General features: G+C 41.0%; 1 protein-coding gene across 1 annotated transcript; it reads right to left on the minus strand.

The window, feature by feature from the left end:
* Nucleotides 1-3,522: 3,522 nt before the first annotated feature.
* On the minus strand, nucleotides 3,523-7,817 carry C1galt1c1 (C1GALT1 specific chaperone 1). The gene is made up of 2 exons (XM_021154131.2): nucleotides 7,659-7,817; nucleotides 3,523-4,847 (listed from the first exon to the last, which is right to left on the minus strand). The coding sequence occupies exon 2, from the start codon at nucleotides 4,840-4,842 to the stop codon at nucleotides 3,892-3,894; it is 951 nt and encodes a 316-aa protein (XP_021009790.1). The 5' UTR covers nucleotides 4,843-4,847; nucleotides 7,659-7,817; the 3' UTR covers nucleotides 3,523-3,891.
* Nucleotides 7,818-14,390: the final 6,573 nt, after the last annotated feature.

Consider the following 14,390-nt stretch of genomic DNA (forward strand, 5'->3'; position numbering starts at 1 on the left):
TACATTCCCATTATTTTAGACTCTTAACAACAAAAAAAAATTCTTTAAAAAGGCCAGGCATGGTGGTTCCTGTCTGTAATTTCAACACTTAGAGTTTGGGGCAGGACAATTCCCTTGAGTTTGATGTTATCTAAAGAAAGCCTGTGTCTAAAAATGAAACAACAGTTTAAAAACAAACAAACAAACAAACAAACAGTGCTGGTGAGTCGATGGCTGAGCAGGTAAAGGTGCTTGCTGCTAAGCCTGAAGACCAGAGCATGATCCCAGGAACTCATATGGTGGAAGGAGAGACCCAGTCGGATCTTTCAAGTTTTCTCTGACCTCCACACATATGCCATGGCAAGTACCTGTGCATCCTCTCACACAAAATAAATGTGATAAAAACATTACAACTCCCAAGGTGGCTGGAGAGATGGCTTAGTGTTTAAGAACATGTACTATATTTTTAGAAAACCAGGACCAGCGTTCCCAGCACATACATCTGGTGGTTCACAATGGCCTGGAACTCCAGTTCCAGGGGACTGGATATTCTTCTCTGGCCTCCAAAGGCACCTGCTCTTGCTTGCACATCATGCATGCATTGCATGCACTGAATTTTGCACCCAAAGAACACTTAATGGAGGAAGCAGAACTGAATGATAGCACATCACTGGACTCTGCTGTTTATATTTTCTAATGTAGGTATGTTCCGCTTTAAGAAAACCTGATGGGTTTATTTAAATGCACTCCAGAAAACTCTTGTTTCATAAGCCAGATATGATACACAGTAACATTTTTGCCACAGCAAAAAGAGAAAGCCAAGGAGTATAGTTTCTTTTTTATTGTAGACATGTTTTCATTTTGAGGAGGAGTCAGCTCATGTAAAGAAATGGCCTGGGATTTGCTAAAGCTAGGTTCCAGTGTCTTCTTAAGCAGAAAAATAAATACAAATTCAACTTTCAGAAGACATTTACATCTTAGCTGTGGCTGAATGAGGTGTCTCAACCTTGGTGTTTAAAGTAGTGGATCTATTCTGTTGTTAGCCATATGACTAACGTGGCTATTCACATTCATGATCTATTTGCATTGGACCTCTACTTTTTCTCACCTCATTCCCTAATCTCAGAGTGTGCCCAGGGTTAGCTTCTAGCTACTAAATGTGTTTTTCACATGTAGTCACCTGACATGTATAAAAAGTGTATCTGTATCTAAAACCACAGTATTATGATTTTTTGTTAGTGATTCTTTTAGTCCACAAACCTGGATATACATGTTTTCAAAAAGACAACATACTATTGGAGACATTTTATACTCCAATACCATATGTAAAAACTTAATTGAGCATCAATTTGATTTTAAATGCCCGTATTTACCTTGTCATCTATTGAATGACAAGTTTCCCAATATTTTTGCAACAAGGTTACTTTATGAAGCCCTGCCTGTCTGTCCCAGAACTCACTACCTAGACAAGGCTGACCTTTAACTCACAGGGATCCCCCTGCTTCTGTCTCCTGAATGCTAGGGCCTGGCAATTCCAGTATCTTGATAGGCTAATGTAATTAAAGTTGAAAAATGTAAATACACTGGTGCTGGCAAGGTGACACAACAAAAATAGAAATAACTATGTTTTATATGTATGTGTGTTTGTATGTCACATGTATGCAGGTGTCTGTGGAGGCCAGAAGGTGTTGAATTCCTGAGTTAAAGGAAGTTGTCAGCTTCCTAATATGGGTACTGGGAAGTGAACTTAGGTTCTCTAGACCATGGGAAGTGCTCTGAAATACTGAGACATATTTTCTGGTCCCTAAAAGAAAACAATTTAAAGAAAGCCAGATAGATGGCTTAGTAGGTAAAGGCACTTGTGAAACTTGGCAATAGAAATTTGATCTCCATGATGAAAGGAGAAAACTAACTCTTCGAAGTTGCCCTCTGACCTTTACATGTGCACTGTGGCTTGCATAACACCCCTCCCCCCAATAAAATAAATGTAATAAAAATAAGAAAACATCAGTGTTAGGGATAATGAGTCATTCAGAGTATGTTTTTATCACTATACTCACATAGAACATGACTTGATCTATAGAAATTGCGCCTGCAACCACATAATATAGTGCTTATTAAATAGGATTTATGATTTGAAATTAATAACGTTTCAGCTTACGCAAAAATCCCAAAGAAGAAGGTCAGAGAATATTTAAAACAAAGGCTTGACATACTACCTTGAGGATCAATAATCTGAAATGCAATGCCTTCCTGAGGAAATGCATACTGCTTTGCTAAATCTGAAGGAGATAATAGAGTCATGAGGCCAAGTACAAGGAATACTACATTTAAAAATAGTCTTGGGCCAGAGAGATGGCTCAGCGGTTAAGAGCACTGACTGCTCTTCCAGAGGTCCTGAGTTCAAATCCCAGCAACCACATGGTGGCTCAATGGTGAGATCCAATGCCCTCTTCTGGTGTGTCTGAAGACAGCTAGAGTATACTTTACATCTAATAAATAAATAAATTAAAAAAAATAGTCTCATGTCCTAAAGGGGCTTATGTATCAAATTGATGAGTGCAGATTATAGGACAAGCATATTAGACATTTCGGAGGGCAGGAATAGCTGTATGCAGAAGGCAGGTGGCATTTTAGGTAGTCACTTGAAACTAAGCAGATGATATGGTAGTCCAACATGGATGGTGAGGTTAATGTCTACCCACCATAAATGGAATCAAAACCAAACCAGTTATGTGTGATACAAGCATGATTCTGGGGAAAATCTCAGAACTTTCAAAAGTAACCAAAACCAAAACAACAAAAACCTCCACATTTAGCTTAGGTAAGTGAATCACCCAGATGAGCAAAACCAAGTTTTTCAAAATTTCAAAGGTGATGTGCACAGAACTCACTGTCCACTAGGCATGAATACATTATATATGTAATCCAAGGTACATCTCAGAGTTTGGGGGGGTAGTTAAATGACTTTTTTTTTCTCAAGACAGGGTTTCTCTGTGTAGCCCTGGCTGTCCTGGAACTCACTCCGTAGACCAGGCTGGCCTCGAACTCAGAAATCCACCTGCCTCTGTCTCCCAAGTGCTGGGATTAAAGGCATGCGCCACCACTGCCCGGCATGACTTTTTTTTATAGTCACATTCCAAATGCATGATATGAATGTTGAAGTACAGGGTTAATGGAAACTGTAAATGCTAAGGAAGCTACTTGATTAACTTTTAGGAATATTGCTTAACATATGTAAATAAATTGCACTTCCTCTCAAGGAAACAATTGAAGTCTTAACAGTGTTAATGAACACTTTCTTAATTGGTTGTATATTTAGGGAGAGCAAAATCCATTGGCATTAGTATGCCTTAAAGAATACAAATGTGTATCAGAAGTAAAAGAAACAACTGAGCACAGTGGCACACAGCATTAACACTAGTACTCAGGAGGCTAAGGAGAACTGCCAGTTCTAGGCCAGCCTGAATTACACAGTGAGACCCTGCTCCTAACTTTCTCAAGCATGGAGGCTCCCACAGAAAAGTAATGGAAACACAGGGCTACAAGTATTCTTTAATCACAAATTCCCTAGAGATCTCATTTGCATATATTACAAAGCTAAAATGATACATGAGTTTAAAACCAGTAAGCAAAGATACACCACAGATTACAATGTCTATAATTTAGTCTTTATCACATAAATACTTATAAATATGTGTTTGAAAAATTGCTATTCTTAAAACATTTATTTTTAATACATTTAAATTTCTCAGGAATGATATAAGGGAAAAACAGCATTCCATTTGACATTGTACAAGCAGACTTCAATGGGTAAAAGAAAAAGAAACATATTACTATGTTAGATCTGTCATCAATTAAAAATGATATCATGTCTTAATATAATTACTAAATGCATGCTCTTGCTTTCGGTCAGTCATTCTCAGAACCATTTGGAGGTAAGAAAACCAATGCATCATTGAAAACATGTCCAAATGCCCTAAGCCGGTACACTCCATACATCATCACATGCATCTGATTAGGAGTCAGTCCATTGAAAGTAACAGCCATATCAGAGCAACATCCTTCTACTACCTGGTTTGGTTGGTTAGTCATTGCCTCTTTAATGAAAAGGCCAACAGATTTGGTATTAAACACATCTTTTCCATCGGCATCTTCGGCATTTTCTGCAAATACTCCAGCATATTTCAGGCAGACCGCTAGCTGTTTATCTTCAGATATCTTCCAAATCATTCCTCCTTGTTCAGGACACTTTTCAGGAACACTAAGAAGACTGTTGAGTCTTTTCATTGATTCTATGCTTAAGACAATTCCTCCATCCATACTCACATATTCAAGGTCTCCAGATTTTACAGTGTGTCCGAGATAGAAAGGTTGTGATTGATCCTTTTTTAACAAAAAATATTTGAGGTTTTCAATAACAGCGAAAGTAGTGGGGCGTGCAAGGAAGAACCAGTTGTATTGGTCCCTGTATTGATCATAAGCATATTTGTAAGCTTTCCTCATCATCAACCACATGTCATTTGTGTCCATATTAATTGACTCAAACACTTTAACATTTTCAGAACTGAAGAATTCTGCTTTGTCACAGTGTTTGGTCCAAGTCTCCTTCACTGCAGCCCAAAGACTCACATCTTTGGGTTTTACAAGAACTATACAGTATACCCGGAAACTCTTACTGAGCTCCATGCGTTCGGCCTCTGAAATTTTCGAGATATCGTCTTTGTTAGGGGCTTGCAGATGGTGATGCTCATGGTGGTGCATTCTGTTTCCAATCCTAATGTGGCCTAGCATAGTGATCAAGGCACAGAAGATGCTTCCAAGCATCACACCCTTCAAAAAGGAACTGCTTTCTGAAAGCATTTTTCCTGCAAAGAAAAAGACTTTTCAAATACATAGTCTAATCATTTTACTTGGTTATTTCTCATATACTTACATTTGTTCTTAATGTTTAAAAACCAAAGGTCCACATGCTTAAAATCAGGTGAGAAGCGTACTGTGACAAGGACTCCCAGTATCCTTCCACTGGCATTGGGTAGAAACTGCAACATTATAGAAACTCATTCAAGGAGTGGAATTTGTAGTGTGCATGTGTGTGTGTGTAGAGGAGTAATTTTATCCATCATTTATTTAACAAAGTGGCAAGTGAAATCATTAGCCTAGAAACTAATGTGATAAACAATGTTTTTCCATCGTTCTCTAAATATTTTGTATGGCAAACTTGCCCTGTTAGTACTTCTGGCTAATTATAAAAGAGGAGCTACATCCAGACCTGTAAGTTGAACAGATACTCAATTTAAACTCAAATTTCTCTTTTCTTTCTTCGTTTTCTTTCTTCCTTTCTTTCTTCCTTTCTTTTCTTTTCTTTCTTTCTTTCTTTCTTTTTTTCTTTCTTTTTTTTTGTTTTTTTTGTTTTGTTTTGTTTTGTTTTTTCGACACAGGGTTTCTTTGTGTTGCCCTGGCTGTCCTGGAACTCACTCTGTAGACCAGGCTGGCCTTGAACTCAGAGATCCACTTGCCTCTGCCTCCTGAGTGATGGGATTAAAGGTTTCTCGCCGCCATACCTCAGCTACAGCCACCACAACTTCTGCCACAGCTGCTGCCACCACCACCGCAGCCATCACCACCAGCACCACTGCCACCTCCTCCACCATGACGACCATGATGATCACCACCACCACCACCACCATCACCACCACCAGTCTCAAATTTCTCTTTCAACCTACTGCTTGATTTAACTGGTAGTTAACGGCCTGAGGTATTTTAAGCAATCTAAAACACATTTCATGTGGTTAGTAGCATATGTTATAATTAACATTCTGCCCCTAAGACTAAATGTCTTACTATATAGTATATCACTTACTGAGGTAATAAAAGCCCACTATGGAAAGTTGTTTGGAGAAAGAAGTCAATATAGGCATCATTTGGGGAACATTTGTGACTATTTTTAGCTCCTTGAAAGATACTTAATTCCTTGAGAAAGTTAAGAAAATAAATAAAAAGGAAGAGAGGGGAACCTTCTGTGTTTTAATTTCAATTAGAAAGTGGAAGGAGAGCCAATGTAAATAAAACAGCTGACAATATTATGGTTTACATTGTTGCTCGTCAAGACTGAATGTTCCCCAGTCTCTTCTGCAACTCTTCAGAGTCCCACTGGACTCCTTCTACTTCCACGGTGTCTCTTACGGTTGAAAAGGACCTTAGAAGCCGTTACCCGAGGTCATTTCTCTCATTTAAAGAATATGTCCAGTTATATGTCAATTTAAAAAAAATGGGGCTGGAAAGATGGTTTGGTGGATCTGAGTTTCCTGAGGACCTGAGTTCCATACCCAGTGCCCATATAAAGAACTGAGCAAGGCAGGAAGCCATGTCTAACCTGTGGGGTTGGAGACAGGAGCTCATAGGGGCCTGCTGGTCTTCAACATATTTCCTGGTTCAGGAAGAATAAAGGGGAGAGTGATAGAGCAAGCTACCAAATGTCTGCCCCATCTGACCTTAATACTCAACGCTGGGACCCCCTCTAGTGCCACACAAAGATTTCTTTTAAATGGGGAAATGGAGGACCATAAAGGTTAAATAGCTGACCTAAAGCCACAAAGGCTATCAGTGGTAGAAGTGACCTATATACGAGACATGTGGATCTAGTAAACATAATTGATGCTTGCACCAAATTTTCCCATAATGCTACAAGGATACTACACTGACCCTGTCCCCCACTTCCTGTCCCCTTTTCTAAGATCTGAGATAGGGTTTCACTATGTATCTCCAGCTGGTCTTGAACTTGTGATCCTCTCATTTCATTTGCCCATGTGCTGGTATTACTTGTGTGTGGCACCACTTCTGGCTCTTATTGTTTTCTTATAAAAGAAATGAACTTTGACTTCTACCACAAAGACAGCTGTCTGAAGGACAGGTGCAGTTTCTGAGAGTGGGTGGGGAAGTGGGTGGGGAAAGGCAAGATGGTAGTTTCCCTGTGTAATCCAGAGAACTTGGTCAATAAACACTTCCCATAGGAAAGGAGAAAGAACAGAAAAGCTATGCCTCAAAACAGCATTGTAAAGTTCACCTTTATATTACTTGTTATAATTGCAGTTCTTATCACATGATCATTATTTCTGGCCAATACACAACAATCCAGACAAGTACTTTCATATGATTTTGTGTCAAAATTTTCCAGAATTTTTCCTCCTAACAGCAAAAATACTATTAAAACTCAAAACGTCTACTAATTCAACACAAAATTATTTGTACAAGTTATTCTAACATTTTTTTTCCTCCGGTGAGGAATAAAAACAAAAAAAAAAGTAGCACCAACAATCCGCAAGATGGGATATTTTTGTACAGAGGAGGGAACTTAAACCGAACACACAAGAGAAAGCAGAAAGTATGTTTTTGCGACAAACTTTCTTTCTTTTTCTGTTTTTAGAAGGAGAAAGTGGATGGAGATCAAAATGGAGACTGGGTACCAGGATGGATGTCAGTGTCTCACTGAAGGGCCAAGGGAGAAGCTCTCGGAAGGCTGCTTTCCCCACTCCCGCTGGGTCCTCCCGCCGCACCTGCCAAGGCATCCCTAGTGGAGCATGCTGGGAACGGGCTAGGGCCCAGGCTAGGGCCCTGGCCTTCCCAGGGGAGGGAGAGGAGGTTGTGCTTAAAGTGGGGGCCGAGGTTTTGGCACTCACCGCATCTAGAACGGCTCCAGGACAGGAAAGCGCTGCCTCACGAGGCTTGGACGTTAGAGGTCCAAGGCCCACTCTGTTACGCTCGGAACCAGGCTGCTCTAGACGCAGGCGGTATCCTCTCGTTGGTGTCATTAATGACGGAGCAACAGAGGAAGCTGACGAGGGTGGGGGCGGGGCGAGGCGGGGCGGGGCGGGGCGAGAGCTGGGGACGGCGTGGGGGGCGGGCTCCGCGAGACTCGGAAAGGGCCCGCCCCGACATGCTCAGCTGTACCCAATGGGATGCCCCGAGGGGCGTGCATGTTTTAAGGCCCGCCCACGCTCTCTTCCTCGTTCTGCCTACTGGGCGTGGAAACTGCCAGAGTGCGGAAGAGAGCTGCTGCTTACCTGATATAGATTTCTAGATCATTCCTCTAACCTACTCTAATGTGTTGGTACCCTTGTGGTGACAAGAAGGTAATTCCTCCCAGTATTCCTGGGTTGGAACCAAAATGCAAGTCATTGAAATTGTCGTCGCTTTGGGGAGCAAGAATTGGCTGTGGTTACACGGGTGGTAGGTTTTGAAGCCACATAGCCTAGTAGTGATCCTTCAGCCAAATGCTTTGCTATCCTGGAGAAGTGACTTCATTTTCACGCCGCCTCTGTTCCTTCCTTTGTTGTGTTTGGAAAATATCTCACAGGTTATCAGTTAGTGTACATAACTCCCCTAGCAAAAGGTGAAGTGTAAAGTAAGCATTCAGTAAATGTTGGTTCTGTGTATTCCACCCTGTATTGCTAGCAGATAGTGCCAGGATGCAATAAGCAAATATTTGTGGAGTTAATGAGTGTTAGAAATACAGATGGAGAACCAAGCCCAGTACAGGATAAGGGGTGCTTTCAAAGGGCTAGCCAATAAGTCAAATGCAGAGTTGAGTGTAGACTCCAGGTCAAATTAGGACTACAGAATCCCCCAATAAATACCTAGTCTCTCTTTTTGTTTGTTTGTTTTGTTTTTTGTTTTTTCGAGGCAGGATTTCTCTATAGTCCTGGCTGTCCTGGAACTCACTCTGTAGACCAGGCTGGCCTCAAACTCAGAAATCCACCTGCCTCTGCCTCCAAAGTGCTGGGGTTAAAGGCATGCACCACCACTACCCGGCATACCTAGTCTCTTGAAGTGCTCTTTTGTAGCTGGTGCTATTCGGTCACACTTGTAATGCCAACACTAGGGAGGCCAAGGTAGAAGGACTAGCAGTTAAAGGCCAGCCTTAGAGCTATTCAAAAGGTCTGTCACTAGATTTGGTTCAGGGAACACTGAGAAATGACTTGGGCCTGAATTTCTGAAAACTCATACATTTAAGTGGTGACTGGCAATGCCTTAAGTACAATGGAAAGTTCAGGAAGTCTTGTAATGACACCTAGATTGCAAGAAATTATTATTCTGGCAGTAGTATCTTAATCGGGGTGTCATATTCCTGACAAATCTTGCTTTTCTTTTTTTGGGGGTGGCATTGTTTGTGTTTGAGCTAAACACATTCACAGTGTTCAGTGCTGTTTACAAGGCAAAGACAAATGGAGTGGTTCTGTCTGTGTCCTGCACATATTCTACACGGGCCTGGTTTTTCTGCAGCAGGCCTTTGAAGAGGGCTTTGTCTTTGTGCTATGCATTAAGCACCTTTCCTTTTTCCTTTTCACGGCTGGCATCCAATTTATCCATATCACAAACAAACAAACAAACAAACACCACCTCATATTCTTCCACAAACTCTTTGGCCCACATCTTCCTCATCTTTTCCCTCAGCATCTGCCTTCTGTTTCTCCAGAGACTTATGAAAGCCATGAATGGGAACACTGGAGAGGTTGTCGGACTACTTTGCTTCAATCTCTCCAGTAATCCCTTCTCAGTGGCACTGTGAATATCAGTGCCTTTCCCCTCTCTTCTCTTCTTCTTCTTCTTCTTCTTCTTCTTCTTCTTCTTCTTCTTCTTCTTCTTCTTTTTTTTTTTTTTTTTTTTTTTTGCCTTCTTACTCAAAGGATCAGCTGTCCTCCATTACAGTGAAAGTTTTCTAATTTGAATTAGGTACTGGGTTATTTTTTGCCAAATCTCTATTTACATTTGTGTTGAATGAAGCCTGGCCAGTGAATTCAATTTTCATCTATTCATTTCCAATGCTTTCTCATAGATTTCCTAAATTGGACTCATTCCCAGAGACGGCTAGGAAAAGTTCCTCGTTTTATAGCCTTCTATGGCCAGCACTGCCCTCTCTCTTCTTTGCTGGTAGCACACTATTTGACAGGGAGTGAGTGTTGGTTCGTTTTTTTTTCTCTCTGTGTGATTATGTATAATTAAATGCTTATGTTAGCAATGAAAATCAACACATGGTGCAGCCTCGTAAAGATTGAAACAACTGAAGTTTCCTTTGTAGATTGAAACGAGTGGAATTTCCACACCAGTGGGAAGTTGAAAACAGATCAAGGGCACTTTGTCTACTGCTCATCCCTTAGCCAGGTCATATAGGTGAGATGCAACCGGCAAGTGCTGAAAATGAACAGACACAAAGGTTTACAAAACAACCCTGAAACCAAGACTCTCAAGCAGTATTGAAGTTTCCTCTGAAGAGGAAATCCTCATTTTAGAATCTTTCAACGCACTATGCTGGATAATTTCTTTGCTGGAAGAATTTTTCTTTTTTGCTTGCGCTCTCTCTCTCTCTCTCTCTCTCTCTCTCTCTCTCTCTCTCTCTCTTTCTTTTCCCATCTTTAAGGATTAGTTTTCAGCCTGCCAATAGTGGTACATGCCTCTAATCCTAGCAGTCAGGAGGCAGAGGCAGGAGGATTTCAGTGAGTTCGAAGTCAACTTGGAAAAAGAGAATTAGTTTTCTTTTCCTTTTTTTCTTTTTTTAAAGATTTATTTAATATATGAGAGTACATTGTTGCTGTATTTAGACACACCAGAAGAGGGCACCAGATCTCATTACAGATGATTGTGAGCCACCATGTGGTTGCTGGGAATTGAACTCAGGACCTCTGGAAGAACAATCAGTGCTCTTAACCACTGAGCCATCTCTCTAGCCCCCTTTTTGGTTTTTCAAGACAGGGTTTTTCTGTGTAGCCCTGGCTGTCCTGGAACTCACTCTGTAGAGCATGCTGGCTTCGAACTCAGAAATCCAGCTGCCTCTGCCTCCCAAGTGCTGGGATTAAAGCCAGTGCCACCACTGCCCACCCAGCCCTTGGTTCTTATTTCTAAGGAACAAAATTGCTTGTTTCATATTGTGTCTGGACAGCACCACTGGCTGCATGGTGCCAACAGTTCAGCATGCAGTACTGGTGGGATCAGGCCCAAGCCTTGCTTTTCTCATTTTGTTTGCATAAGATCCAGTTCACATACATAGCTTTGCTTTAAAACTTTGAAGTGTCTGTGATGATTAAACTTGATGGGACCTAGAAGCCTCTAGGTGATTAGTAAAGTGTGTGTGTGTGTGTGTGTGTGTGTGTGTGAGAGAGAGAGAGAGAGAGAGAGAGAGAGAGAGAGAGAGAGATAGCATTTCCAGAGAAGATTAAGAGGGCAAGGCATGCCTCTAAATGCAGGTGCCATTCATGCTGTGGGTAACTAACGTGTGCAAGGCCCTGGGTTCAGCCTAGTTCTGCCAAGAGAAATAGGAAAAATAGCCGTGATTAGATTGGCAGAATGTGATTACTGCAGATGATTCATGGATACTATGAACTTCATACTACTCTCTATGTTTGTATGTATGTTTTAAAAAATACTCATAATTAGGGGCTGGCCTGGTGGTGCAAACCTTTAATCCCAACAGTTGGGAAGCAGAGACAGGGCATTTGATTTCAGCCAGATCTACATAGTGAGTTTCAGGCCAGCCAGGGCTTCATAGTGACACCCCCATCTCCAAGGGAAAAAAGTCATAATTAAATATTTTCATTCATGTAACAAGGAGGTCACTCAAAATTTGGGATGCTTGATTGTCATGTTGGAAAGGTAGTTGAGAATACCTGAGCTGAAAGGGCTAATGGAGGAATTGTGGTGAGCTTTATAATGCTCATTCAATTCATGGGATGTACTAGAAGCATTAAAGGGAACACAGTTAAAACATTTGGTAGCTATAATTTAAAGTAACTTCAAAAAGTTTTGGACAAGATGTCATAATCTGCTGGGCAGTGGTGGTGCACGCCTTTAATCCCAGCACTTGGGAGGCAGAGGCAGGTGGATCTCTGAGTTCCAGGCTAGCCTGCTCTACAGAGTGAGTTCCAGGACAGCCAGGGCTACACAGAGAAACCCTGTCTCGAAAAAACAAAAACAAAACAAAACAACAACAACGATGTCATAACCACTTCTGGAATTCCTTTATAGCCCGTATTTTATATATATATAGATTTATTTATTGTTATATGTAAGTGCACTGTAGCTGTCTTCAGACACACAAGAAGAGGGCGTCAGATCTCATTACAGATGGTTGTGAGCCACCATGTGGTTGCTGGCGTTTGAACTCAGGACCTTTGGAAGAGCAGTCAGTGCTCTTAACCGCTAAGCCATCTCACCAGCCCAGCCCATATTGTTTTGAATTTACAGAGATATTATTTTTGCCTTCCAAGTGCTGGGGTTACAAGCATAAGTGGTGTCTGTCTGAGCACTGTTTTGTTGTTGTTGTTGTTATAGGGTTTTGTTTCTTGCTTTTTCTCTGTTTCTCTCTGTCTCTCTCCCGCCCCCTGTGTGTGTGTGTGTGTGTGTGTGTGTGTGTGTGTGTCTATGTGTGTTTGTATGTGTGTACAGAGGGGTTTGTACATGCTTGTGGAGGCCTGGGGTCAACTTTGGGTGCCATTCTCAGGAATGCTAGCCTCTCTCTTTTGAGATGAGGGTTCTCATTTGCCTGGATGTCACCAATTAAAAAAAAAAAAACCTAGCTGGCAGTGAGCCCCAAGGATCCTTCTAGCTTCACCTCTCTAGTTCTGGGAATGCAAGCTCATAAAGCCATGCTGTTGTGTGACAGATTTTTACTGGAGAGAGGCAACATGCGCGCGCGCACACACACACACACACACACTCACACACACACACACAAAATAGAGAAATCTTTCTTTGCTGCATTTCAGCTGTTCAGAGTTTTCTCTCCAGATGGTTGTTTACTGGTTTTTCTACTGCTGGGGGTGGTGGGAGAAGCTTCCTAGTTTCTGTTCTCCCAGGCAGGACCTTTTCTTTACCTATGGAGTCTCCTGAGCCTCTCCCTCCCTCCTGGAGGGCATACTTCACTTTAGAGGGAACTGCCATTCAGCCCAGCCTTGACATTTTTAGACGGAGTTCTGGGCATCCCACTCATATGCTTGTAAAACACACTCATCATGCTTATAAGACCATGGAGTCACAACCCCCCCCCATCATTCTTTTATCTTTGAGACCGAATTTCATGTAGCCCAGGATGGCTTAGGATTCTCGAAGTTGAGGCTTGCCTTGAATTCCTGATCTTCCTACCTCCACCTCCCAAACACTGAGAGTACAGGTTTGGGTCACCACACATAGCCCTGAACTCTATTTTTAAGGAAATATATACATCTTAGAATTTTTACTCCTTTTCCTCTCAGTAGATAATGCCTTAAAAATAGGAAACTGCAAATATCCCACACCAAATATTTAAAAAAAAAAAAAAAAGAAACGGGAGACAAAGAATAAAGGGTGTTAAGAAAATTATTTTGACATTCCAAAAGCATGATTTCTTAAGGGACATGGTGAGGTGGAATATATTTTATAAAAGAATAAGTCTTCTTATTATTCTATAAGATCTAAAGGAAGGAATGCACAATGAAATCTCTAAATTGATGACTATATTCAACTGTGACTAATTCAAATCTGGTTGACGAGGGGAATAAGCTTTAAGGAAGTTTCATGGGTGTGGGTTTAGTTATATTCACTGGTAGCTATAAACATTGCTTGTAGCTGTTGCTCTGAAACTACTTACAGGTAGTATGAAGTTCTTGCATGGCAAAGCTGGAGACATTAAGTACATTGCTAAATATGTAGATAACTTATAGATGCAGATTAAAGGGCATGTAAATGAAATATGTTAATGACTGGAGTTCACTGGAGTAGGAGCCCTGGATAAAAGTATTTTCTTCTCTGGAAATACAAGTGCAAAACATGGGCAAATTCCCTAATGCCATTCATTGATTTCAGAACGCCCATCATATCCAAATTCTTAAGTCATTCTTATAAAACGGTGTACTATTTGCATATAATTTGCTCATATTCTCTTGTGAACTTCAAATCATCTCTAGATTGGCTATAATAAATAATACATTGTAAATAGTTCTTTTACTGTTGAGAGACTAATGGCAAGAAAAATAGCCTGTATTATATATTCAGTTCAGCACTGATTTTTTTTTTTTTTTGAGACAGAATCTCAGAATTCCCAAAGTTGACAATTGCTGGCCTCAGATCCACAGAGATCTATCTGCACTTTTTTCCAATTGCTAGGATTAAAAGTCTGTCCCAGCCCGGCGTGGTGGCGCACGCCTTTAATCCCAGCACTCGGGAGGCAGAGTCAGGCAGATTTCTGAGTTCGAGGCCAGCCTGGTCTACAGAGTGAGTTCCAGGACAGCCAAGGCTACACAGAGAAACCCTGTCTCGAAAAACCAAAAAAAAAAAAAAAAAAAAAAAAAAAAGTCTGTCCCACTACACCTGGGCCTCAGACAACCTTTTTTTTTTTTTTTTTTTTTTTTTTTTAGAATTATGATTTTTTTTGACAACCTCTT

This window comes from Mus caroli, unplaced genomic scaffold (assembly GCF_978045245.1).
Source record: "Mus caroli unplaced genomic scaffold, Mus_caroli_1 scaffold_5, whole genome shotgun sequence".
NCBI classification, from domain to species: domain Eukaryota; kingdom Metazoa; phylum Chordata; class Mammalia; order Rodentia; family Muridae; genus Mus; species Mus caroli.